The sequence below is a fragment of the Ascaphus truei genome, chromosome 4 (assembly GCF_040206685.1).
Source record: "Ascaphus truei isolate aAscTru1 chromosome 4, aAscTru1.hap1, whole genome shotgun sequence".
Lineage (NCBI taxonomy): Eukaryota > Metazoa > Chordata > Amphibia > Anura > Ascaphidae > Ascaphus > Ascaphus truei.
This window is the reverse complement of record NC_134486.1, coordinates 416206116-416218420: the sequence shown is the minus strand read 5'-3', so window position 1 is coordinate 416218420 and position 12305 is coordinate 416206116. Positions and strand designations below refer to the sequence as shown.

Genomic DNA, 12305 nt, shown 5'->3' with positions numbered 1-12305 from the left:
TCCACACTGGTACCAAGCAATGCCGCCAATAGAACTCATCGTACTCTGCTAGGCATGGTATAAACCCGTCCCGGTACCTGAAGGTCAGCATCGGACACCTCAATGCGGAAAGGTCGCAAACTCGTGTCCTCGATCTGCAGGCGGGGTCTCTCTCCGTGTCCCCACCATCCATCTCCCATCTCAATGGTTTTCCTCTTCCGCCCACACAACATCCAGCAAACCAGGACACCCCCTACCCCGACTGCAGCTGGGACCAGGACACCCCCCGGCCAGCGCTCACTGAAGGCCGACCTGTGGAGAGACAGACGGGATATGTCATATACATGGGGGGGGTATACACAACAGATATCCCTAGTACACACAGCAGGGATGGGTCATATACAAGGGGGGTATAGAGGACAGATATCCCTAGTATACACAGCAGGGACAGGTCATATACATGGGGGGGTATAGAGGACAGATATCCCTAGTATACACAGCAGGGACAGGTCATATACATGGGGGGGTATAGAGGACAGATATCCCTAGTACATACAGCAGGGATGGGTCATACACATGGGGGGGGGGGGGTATAGAGGACAGATATCCCTAGTACATACAGCAGGGATCGGTCATATACATGGGGGGGGGGGTATAGAGGACAGATATCCATAGTACATACAGCAGGGATGGGTCATATACATGGGGGGGGGGTATAGAGGACAGATATCCCTAGTACATACAGCAGGGATGGGTCATATACATGGGGGGGGGGTATAGAGGACAGATATCCCTAGTACATACAGCAGGGATGGGTCATATACATGGGGGGGGTATAGAGGACAGATATCCCTAATACACACAGCAGGGACGGGTCATATACATGGGGGGGGGGGGTATAGAGGACAGATATCCCTAGTACATACAGTACAGCAGGGATGGGTCATATACATGGGGGGGTATAGAGGACAGATATCCCTAGTACATACAGCAGGGATGGGTCATATACATGGGGGGGGGGGTATAGAGGACAGATATCCCTAGTACATACAGCAGGGACAGGTCATATACAAGGGGGGTATAGAGGACAGATATCCCTAGTACATACAGCAGGGATGGGTCGTATACATGGTGGGGGGGTATAGAGGACAGATATCCCTAGTACATACATCAGGGATGGTTCATATATACATGGGGGGGGGGTATAGACTAGGACAGATATCCCTAGTACATACAGCAGGGATGGGTCATATACATGGGGGGGGGGTATAGACTAGGACAGATATCCCTAATACACACAGCAGGGACGGGTCATATACATGGGGGGGGGGTATAGAGGACAGATATTCCTAATACACACAGCAGGGACGGGTCATATACATGGGGGGGGGGTATAGAGGACAGATATCCCTAATACACACAGCAATGACGGGTCATATACATGGGGGGGGGGGTATAGACTAGGACAGATATCCCTAATACACACAGATAGCAGGGACAGGTCCTATACATGGGGGGAAAAGGATGGGCACAAACCTCCCTAGTACACACACACACCTCCAAGTACACAAATCAATCTTTATGTGCACTTGTTTTTAGATTTCAATACATAATAATGTTGTACTAGATTAGAGGGAGTTAATCAACGCTCTTCGGTTTTCCTAGTTCTATTGGTTGCTTTGGGGTCACCTCCATATTTAGGATATGTAACACTTATTAACTGAAGGGTAGCTTGTGCAGGATTAACACACTATATTTTATATATGTGTTGCTGTACACACCTGGCCCTTCTACTTGAACATTTTAACTTACTGGCCCTATTTCAAATGAGCTCAAGAGCCTTTCTCTATCGTTCTCTCTCTTAGACTTGATAGATTCTTCCTTATTGCATCTATTCCCTCTTAAATTTTCAGCCCTGTTGCATATTAGTGTGTTTTCTTCATATAATTTCCTTCTAAGAAAGAGACTGATGAGGTCTGGTCCTAGCACAGAGCTCTGTGGCAGCCACTAGTTACCCTGTATTCTAAGGAGAGGGCTCCATTTATTACAACTCTGCCTCCTATAGTCTTCAGGACCTACTCCCAGGCTGCCCACTGGAATCCAGGTAAGAAACATCTGCATCTCCCCCTGGATGTGTTCTAGTAGCCCCGTCAAAGAAATCTCAGAGGTTTGATTGGAAGGATCTTTACCAGTAAATACATCTGCTGTGTGTGCATGAATTTCTTTACTCTGGACGCCAGGCCCAGTGGTAGATGACACCGAGCCTCATTTTCTTCCCACCCATGTGGACCACAGCTGGAGCACATCCACCACCCTCCATGCACAGCTATCTCTGCCTGCTGCCCTCTTCAAGTGACTTACATAGCTCTCTCGGTCGGCCCTGATGGAGAGGTTTCCGGGTAGTCAATGCCCTGCGTCTATCACCCGGCTTGCAAACCTTTTGAAAGCAAATTAAGTTTTCCCTTTGATTAATCTGGTGCGGTTTTTGCTCTGGTTTTGCAGCCAGGAGACTTTAATAAATAAAAGGACCCCTTTGTTAGACAGTGACACACATGTATGCATTTATTGCAGCCTGCAAAGACTTAAATTATTATGATTATTATCATCATGGTTTATTTGTACAGTAAAGCACCTTAGCGGTGAGTTACTAAGGTAATGGAGGTTATAAATGTATTTTAATAATGTTAATATTTTTTTGTATTACAGGATACCATTCATTGCCAATGTGGCTATCTAGGCCCCTCATAAAAAGGCATAGTTATCCACAGTGACAATCAATGGTTTTGTATGTAACATACATTTTTTAATGTGATTTTTTTTTTAAACGTGTATTTTTATTATGCTTAATGCCCAAACCACTATTAGCCACATTTGGCTAATAAGGATCTTGGTTACTAGTCTAGAGGAGGAGGTAGGTTTGTTGTGGGGGTAGTTGCTCCAGGGTGGGTGGTTAGGCCTCCCCGGGAGGGTGGTGGGATGGATTAACCCCATAAATACTTTAGCAGTTAGTAAAGCATTACATAGCAATGCATTACTAGCCACTAAAGGTGGGCAAGTGGGGTTGGTAGTGTAGTATTAGGTTATATTAACCCTTTGTGGTCAGATAGACATGGACACCTATGACTAGCTGACCCATGGGCTACTAAAGGGTTAATATGTTCTGTAAGGTATTTTAATTACTATTTTAGCATCTATTTCAGGTTGGTTTAACTTATCTGGCCTATGTATATAATAGTCAGTATGTTGGCCATTATATACATAGGCAAGACAGGACTAACGCAGCCTGCAGTAGGTAATACAATATTTGCAGTATTTCTGCCGTTCATCCCATTCTGATAAATATCGTAACTTGATGTAATAGTTAGCATTATCAATAGTGCCCAGTGTCAGGCAGTAGCTGCAAAGGCAAACAAGATCTTATCTTGCATTATACGGGGAATGGTTGGAAGGGAAGTAAGCATAATTATACCCCTTTGTAAAGCATTAGTTATGTAACGGTTATTCCCTATGAATACCGCCGCTACTACCTGCTGTGCAACCTGTGTGGCTCTCAGGAGCCTAAGCCTCCGCTTGGGGAACCTGGGGTACATACATATCATACATCTCTAGGTGCAACGCCTCCACCTGGGAGGGATCCCAACGGAGTGGGAGGAGGCCCTCACAGGAAACAACCACACAATGCGAACGAATATAAAACAGGACTGGCTTTACTGAATGGGAACACATATATCACGCAATAACATCATAACATCATAACAGCATAACCTCATCATGCGCCACGGCGGGCGCTAACCACACTGGGTGTCACGGCGGACACTAACCACACTAGGCGTCACGGCGGACGCTACCACCTCTAGGCGTCACGGCGGACGCTACCACCTCTAGGCGTCACGGCGGACGCTACCACCCACAATGTGACCCCACCCTGAGTCCAGTAACCCCCACCCAAATGTCTCGTACTTCCAGAGTCAAATACCACTGTGCATATGTGTGTGTGACTGCGCAGCCACTATGTTGGGTGATAGGCCTGGTTGGTGCACGTGAGTTGCAGGTTACCTGCCCGGGCTCCAGCCACGGGTACCGCGATATCAATCCGCACGATCCGACGTTGTCCTCCACACCGCGTGGGTTGAAAGTCCAGCGCAAACAATGTCTCTCCTATCTTAGGGTCTTTGGTGGTGTTCTGAGCCCAGAACCCACCTCGCAGGGCCGCACGGCTTCAGCACTGTGTCCCTGACTACTTGACCAAATAATGGGGCAGTGTCCCTATCTAGGGCCTGTCCCTAAGCTCCACAAGCTGATAGGTGACTCAGGACCTAACTGGGACCTTGGGGGCTGCTGGCCTATGCAGAGGGTCACTGACCCCTGCATCCACCTCTTACCCCTAGCTCGTCCGGATCCTGACTGCCTGCGTAGCTGCAAAACCCCGCGAAATGTATCCATCTGTTCCCTGGCAAATCCCTCAGCCCTATTGGCTCCCTGGCGTCAGGTGTCTCTGCCCCTATGCACCCTGGGGGCTGGCAGACTCATCTTCGCGCATGCGCGAGCTATCTGGGTCCTCCCGCGCTGTGCTCTGCTACTGCGCATGCGCAACAGCCCTAGCATGGCGGCGCCCTGCTTCCCGAGCCGCCGGGCCGGTGGCAACGCGATCGCGGCCTTAGCGACGGCCCGATCGCGTCCCCGGCAACCGGCCTGCTCGCCGCTCGCGTCCCTAGCTACCAGGGATCGATCTCTCTCCTCGCGCGCCGGCCCCCCCTCACTCCCTCGCACACAGCGTCTGGCAAGAAGGGAGGAGGGAGTCAGCCATGACAGGGGGGACCTGGCTACATCCTCCCCCTGGTGAAAACTCCAACGCCCTCGCTTGGACCACATAACTTCCCCACAATGTACACAAATTATATAATAAAAATGCAGTAACTATATAACTTAGCACAGGTAACTCTAAACGAGATTGCATAATTCGTTGAGCATCACAATCACAGACTGTATCTTACTATGAGAACACTGCTGAGCCTCATAATGGGGTGCCCCCATTTGATCGTAAGTAACCCTAGTTGGCGGGTACCTAACTCATTCACTCCGTCGGAGTTGTTCTTCGGCAACTCCCTCGGGGGAGTAATAAGCATAGTCCTGAGGCCTAGCCTCTTCCCTTGAGGGGAGAAATGTCTCTGAGGGTACAAAACACGGGCTCTGTGGATCCAAAGGCTGGCCTGTTGGTGCCACCTTAGTAGGCGTTGGCCTACGGGGCCCTTTACCCATAGCTCCTTCGGGAGATGCCCCTTCTTCGGGATGGTCCCTTTGAGAGGGTCCCTCCATAGGGTCTTCCGGAGTTTCAGAGTGAGTCTCGTTAGTTACAGTCTCTTGACCCACCTCTGATAGATCGAACTCACCGTTGAGCGGTGTGGCTTGTAGTTCCTCTTCTTCATCTCCCACTTGGGGAATGGGGAGAAGGTGATTACGATGCCAAACCTTTACCCGGCCATCGGTGTCTCTGATGCGATAAACCGGGAGGCCAGGCATCTGTGACTCCACCTCATATACGCCATCTCTCCACCGGTCCGCCAGTTTATGTTTTCCGGGGATTCCCAAATTACGAAGTAACACTGCATCCCCAGGACGTAACTCTCGATACTTGACTTTATTGTCATAACGTCTCTTGTTACCAGCATTCAGTTTGGCTGTAGACTTCTCAGCCTGTTGGTACGCTTGTTGCAGACTGTCTTTTAGCCTTTGCACGTACTTAAAATGAGTGGTATTAAATATCCCGTCCGTTGATACTCGGAGACGCACATCTACCGGAAGTCTGGCCTCCCGCCCAAACATGAGGAAGTACGGGTAGAACCCCGTGGACTCATGGCGAGTACAGTTATACGCGTGTACCAAAGTTTCTACATGACGACTCCATTCTGTTTTCTGCATTCCCTTCAGGGTTCCAAGCATGTCCAACAGGGTCCTGTTGAATTGTTCAGGTAAAGCATCTCCTTCAGGGTGGTACGGCGTCGTCCGGGATTTGGCGATGTTCAGCATTTTAAGTAATTCTCGGATCAGAGTACTCTCAAAATCTCGCCCTTGGTCGGAGTGAAGTCGGTTTGGAAGACCGTAGTGAACAAAGAACTTTTCCCATAGAACTTTCGCGACCGTGATAGCCTTCTGGTCTTTTGTAGGGAAGGCCTGTGCATAGCGGGTGTAATGGTCCGTGATGACCAGCACATTACCGATTCCTCGACTATCAGGTTCGATACACAGGAAGTCCATACACACCAGGTCCATTGGACCAGAACTCTTTAGATGGGCCATGGGAGCTGCTCGGGTAGGCAACGTCTTGCGTTGAACGCACCGGGAACAACGGCGGCAGTGTTGTTCCACCGCTTCCCGCATCTTGGGCCAGAAAAACCGGTCTCGGACTAGCCCAAAAGTCTTCTCTACCCCGAGGTGCCCGTGGTCATCGTGTAGAGACTTCAACACCATATATCTCAAGTTTTGGGGTAGAACTAGTTGTCGCCTATCAGGGTGGTTATGATATTGGACTACCCTATAGAGCAAACAATTATCTATCTCGAACTTGTCCACCTCACGCATGAGTAACGCGACCAGATCTCGGGGAGCACTCTTCAACAGAGCAGGGTTCTTCCGCTGAACGGCTTGTCGGATTATGCTGATCACTGGGTCTCTCAATTGATAGTCTACTAAGTCTTTCCATCTTATGACTTTGTCCTGGGTTATGTTCATCCCTGCGGGGTCGCAGTAGGCAGCAGGGATTGCCTGCGACTGGCACCCTAACGAATCGGCAACTCTTAGTTCAGAGAATGCGACCTGATCATTGATGACGGCCGCTATACTACACATTGCTCGCATCCCAGGTCCAGGGATCTCTTCCCATTCATCATCATCAGGGGTGGCACTCAATCCTGGTCGTCGTGATAGAGCATCGGCCCCAATGTTCAGAGGCCCTGGCTTGTACTTCAGGGAGAATCGGTAGTTACATAGTGTTGCCAGCCAGCGATGTCCGGCTGCATCCAATTTGGCGGAAGTATTGATATACGTGAGGGGGTTGTTATCGGTCCTTACCTCAAACGTAACACCATAGAGGTAATCGTGAAGTTTCTCCGTGATCGCCCATTTGAGAGCCAGGAACTCTAGCTTGTGCACCGGATATTTCTGCTCACTGGGTGTCAGACTGCGGCTGATGTAGGCTACAGGCCGAAGACCCTCGGGGTGTTTCTGATGAAGGACAGCGCCCAGTCCATTGAGACTGGCATCCACATGCAGGACATATGGTTGTTCTGGGTCAGCATATGCAAGCACTGGTGCTTCAGTCAGGCTTCTCTTCAATTTCAGGAAGGCCCATTCACACTCAGGCGTCCACTTATCACCAAACGGTTGACGGGCCGACGTGGCCTTTCTCCCAGTATCTTCAGGGTATATCTTCAGCAAATTGTTCAGGGGTTTAGCTCGACTAGAGTACCCTTCCACGAACCGACGGTAATACCCACAGAACCCGAGGAAGGATCGCAGTTCCGCGACATTATCTGGACGCGGCCAGTTCACCACCGCTTCTACCTTGGCAGGATCAGTGGCAATCCCCTGGGCAGACACGATGTGTCCCACGTAGGTCACTGAGGTGTGGCAAAACCTACACTTGTCGAGTGATAGCTTTAATCCTTCTTGGCCAAGACGATCTATCACCTTCAGTAGCCTCTCCTCGTGTTCTTCTAAGGTCTTCCCAAAGACAATGATATCGTCCAGGTAAACCAGGCACTCACGAGGATTCATGTCCCCTATTGTTTTTTCCATCAACCGCTGGAAGGTAGCAGGGGCTCCACATATACCTTGGGGCATACGCGTAAACTGGTAGAAGCCCAGAGGACAGACGAAGGCAGTCTTTTCCTGATCCTCTTCACTCATGGGTACCTGGTAGTACCCAGATCGCAAATCGAGCACACTAAACCATTGGCTCCCGTTCAGAGCGTTCAGGATCTCTTCAATACGAGGAAGATTGTATTGATCGGGTACCGTACGATTATTTAGGGTTCGATAATCGACGCACAATCTTACAGATCCATTCTTCTTCCTTACTACCACTATGGGTGATGCATAAGGACTCCGCGACTCCGTCAGTATTCCAGCGGTCTTCATCTCCTCCAGGACATCCCTTACATCATCCACATCCCTGGGGGCGATACGACGAGAGCGTTCACGGAACGGAGTGGCGTCATTCAGCCTAATAGTGTGTTGGGCGCTGCGACTGCGGCCCACATCCATCTCGCTGGTAGAAAATACTGTTTTTCTTTCCTTCAGCTTGGCTGTCAGTCGATCCTTCCACTCGGTCGGCAGGGTCGAATCTCCGAAGTTGAAGTCCAGGTCGACTAACCGCTCGCCTACTGCAGCGGCGTTCACCTGGGGCGCGGTTTCCACCGGGCTGACGGGATATATACTGCCCAGACTTTCTCCTACATCAATGTCCATTGGAAATGGAGAGATGTTTTGGATATACACATGGGTTCGGAGAGGAACTCGGGTCGTCCACTCTTTTACTTCAGGTATTACCCGATACCCTCTCTGGATCTCTTCCTCAGGATCACTCTCCAGAGAGAACAGATGATCGATCTCCTCCCGATCCGGATAACAGCACCAGACGGCCATGCGTTTCACTCCCCCTGGTGAAATAGTCGTCAGTCCGCGTTGACGACTGTAGAGGTCCCCGTGACGCTCTAGGGCATATACTCGGTTGCACTCCTCTCTCAGTACAGGATCTAGGCGGGTATCGGCCATTGGCAATTCATTAGTCTCCTTCAAGTAGGCTCTGATGACAGCTCGTACTATATCCGTATTTGTCCCCAGGATGACCGGATACTGACACTGTCCTTGAGGTTTTGGGCACACCATTGCCTCCACACTCATGGGATGTTTCTTGCCGGTATTCAATTGAAGTATCTCCAGTTGAACGCTCACAAGCCCATCGATGGGGTAATCTTCATTGCTCAACCCCCTCACTTTCATATGTTCCGCCGACCGCAGGGGACAATGCTTCAGGTGCTGGTCGTAGAAGTGCCGGTATATTATGGTCAATAGAGCAGCAGCATAGACTCCCTCTACTACCACACATACGATGGCCGAAGGGCCCACCTGACAGTAGCCATCTCCCCCTGGAGTTCCTTCGCCTGGGCTCAGGTCAGGAGGGGCTTCGGGAGGCGTGGGGGTAGCCTCGGTAGTTTTGGCTTCTGAGGTCTGCCTCTGACAGATCATAGTCCTGGCCGAGCTTCCTTTACGGAGCGTTTCCTTTTCTTGGGTGTCTCCATTAGGGCACTCTCTAGAGAAATGGCCTTTCTGTCCACAGGTATAGCAGACGACGTCTTTGAGGTCCAGTCGTCTTGGGTAGGTGGGGGAGGATCTCCCCGAAGCCCGCCCTTTCGTTGAGGGCGACTTGGGTGGCGCATCTTCCTCTTTGACAGGTGTCTTGGGCCGGCGAGCGGAGGCTCCAGGGGTGGCACTGGCCGGAGGATCTTTGGCTTTGGTGCCTGCATGCAGCTTGGTATAGGCCTCATGCCCTTTTACGATTCCCAGAATGTCCATGAAGGTAGGGGGAGGTCCCTCCTTTAGTGAGCATCTGATCATAATCACAATGTGATGCGTGGGGATGGCCCCTCGGAGGAACTGCTTGCGCCGATATTCGTCCATCTCTGAAGATAGGATGAGGCCGCAAGTTCGCAATTTCCACAGGACCAGCTGGATGCGTTGTAGGAAGTCGGACAGGTCTTCCTTCTCCTTCTGTCTGAGAGCGTAATACTTGAACCACAGCTCGCTCTCCTCTTCCTCCTTGCCATAGATCTGGACTAACAAGTCTACCATCTGGTGAGCAGAGAGATCAGGGTCTTGGTCACGCTGTGCACTGACCATGGTGGCCGCTGGGGGTCGTAGACTTTCCAGGATTCTCTGCCGTCTGACCGTTTCGGAGCAGGGCCATTCGTCGATCACCTTGAGGGTGTGCTCCTTCCAAGAATTGATACTCTCTTCACCTGTGGGGACAGGAACCGTCCCTGAGAACGCCTTCAATTTCCTATAATTTTGGGCTTGAGCGGACGTAGTTATCGCTTCCACTAGCTGCGGGAGTGTCACTCCTAACAGAGAGCCGTCATTGTTGGAGCCACTGGCTATCGCTGCTCGCTGCCTGTTAGGGGTTGGGGTAGAACTGTTCACGGACCGGTTAGTAACCGGTGATGTTGCCGGACTGCCGGCCCAACTGGTGGCCCCTTGCCTAGCATCTGAAGAGAAGGTCACTCTGGGTAGGGATATATCTGATCGGATGGGTGTACTGGCGGCCATATCTCTGTCGTCCCAACCCTCATGTCTGGGGAGGGAAGTGACGTGACTGGAGACAGTTCCCGGGTAAATTAGAGGGCACCCGTGCGGCAAAGTCTCTGGTAGATACACTACTCGTGGGCCTCTATCAGGAAGTATAGCTTGTTCAGTGGCTAGCAATAGGGTATTCTCTTGCCGGTCAATGTCATAGTGCTTGCTGATGAGGCGGGCGTCCGCCAGACCAGGTAATGTCCTTACTGCGCTGCAGACAGTAAACATGGAGACACCAGCAGGCACTCCGTCTACGGCGACCACGTGTCGCAGAAGCTCTCCTAGCTTTTCGGCCCAGTCGGCCACTTGTTTGGGCATGAGCGCAGACATGCTGACTGACAGGGTAACAGTACTACAAAGTGGGGCACCCCAGGACTATCTCAGCAGCGCCTCCAAATGTAACGGGTATTCCCTATGAATACCGCCGCTACTACCTGCTGTGCAACCTGTGTGGCTCTCAGGAGCCTAAGCCTCCGCTTGGGGAACCTGGGGTACATACATATCATACATCTCTAGGTGCAACGCCTCCACCTGGGAGGGATCCCAACGGAGTGGGAGGAGGCCCTCACAGGAAACAACCACACAATGCGAACGAATATAAAACAGGACTGGCTTTACTGAATGGGAACACATATATCACGCAATAACATCATAACATCATAACATCATAACATCATCATGCGCCACGGCGGACGCTAACCACATTGGGTGTCACGGCGGACACTAACCACACTAGGCGTCACGGCGGACGCTACCACCTCTAGGCGTCACGGCGGATGCTACCACCTCTAGGCGTCACGGCGGACGCTACCACCCACAATGTGACCCCACCCTGAGTCCAGTAACCCCCACCCAAATGTCTCGTACTCCCAGAGTCAAATACCACTGTGCATATGTGTGTGTGACTGCGCAGCCACTATGTTTGGTGATAGGCCTGGTTGGTGCACGTGAGTTGCAGGTTACCTGCCCGGGCTCCAGCCACGGGTACCGCGATATCAATCCGCACGATCCGACGTTGTCCTCCACACCGCGTGGGTTGAAAGTCCAGCGCAAACAATGTCTCTCCTATCTTAGGGTCTTTGGTGGTGTTCTGAGCCCAGAACCCACCTCGCAGGGCCGCACGGCTTCAGCATTGTGTCCCTGACTACTTGACCAAATAATGGGGCAGTGTCCCTATCTAGGGCCTGTCCCTAAGCTCCACAAGCTGATAGGTGACTCAGGACCTAACTGGGACCTTGGGGGCTGCTGGCCTATGCAGAGGGTCACTGACCCCTGCATCCACCTCTTACCCCTAGCTCGTCCGGATCCTGACTGCCTGCGTAGCTGCAAAACCCCGCGAAATGTATCCATCTGTTCCCTGGCAAATCCCTCAGCCCTATTGGCTCCCTGGCGTCAGGTGTCTCTGCCCCTATGCACCCTGGGGGCTGGCAGACTCATCTTCGCGCATGCGCGAGCTATCTGGGGCCTCCCGCGCTGTGCTCTGCTACTGCGCATGCGCAACAGCCCTAGCATGGCGGCGCCCTGCTTCCCGAGCCGCCGGGCCGGTGGCAACGCGATCGCGGCCTTAGCGACGGCCCGATCGCGTCCCCGGCAACCGGCCTGCTCGCCGCTCGCGTCCCTAGCTACCAGGGATCGATCTCTCTCCTCGCGCGCCGGCCCCCCTCACTCCCTCGCACACAGCGTCTGGCAAGAAGGGAGGAGGGAGTCAGCCATGACAGGGGGGACCTGGCTACAGTTAGACCACACCTTGAACATGGAGTACAATTTGGGCACCAATCCTTAGAAAATACATTCTGAAACTACAGAGAGTGCAGAGAAGAGCCACCAAATTAATGAAAGGGCTTATGAGGAGAGGCAAGCTAAATTAGATTTGCTTACATTAGAAAAGAGGCGTCTAAGAGGGGATATGATAACCAGTGTTCGACAAACCTATACATTTGCTCGCCCCGGGCGAGTGGATTTAACATCGTAGCGAG

At 51.7% G+C, this 12305-nt stretch overlaps 1 protein-coding gene across 2 annotated transcripts in view; it reads right to left on the bottom strand.

Moving 5' to 3' along the window:
• The window catches only part of LOC142493979 (epoxide hydrolase 1-like), a 98484-nt gene that overhangs the window by 74328 nt on the left and 11851 nt on the right, over positions 1–12305 (bottom strand). For both annotated transcript variants that reach the window (XM_075598804.1, XM_075598803.1), the window contains exon 2: positions 78–291. In XM_075598804.1, the coding sequence (XP_075454919.1) occupies positions 78–291 (214 nt within the window). The remainder of the gene's footprint in view (positions 1–77; positions 292–12305) is intronic.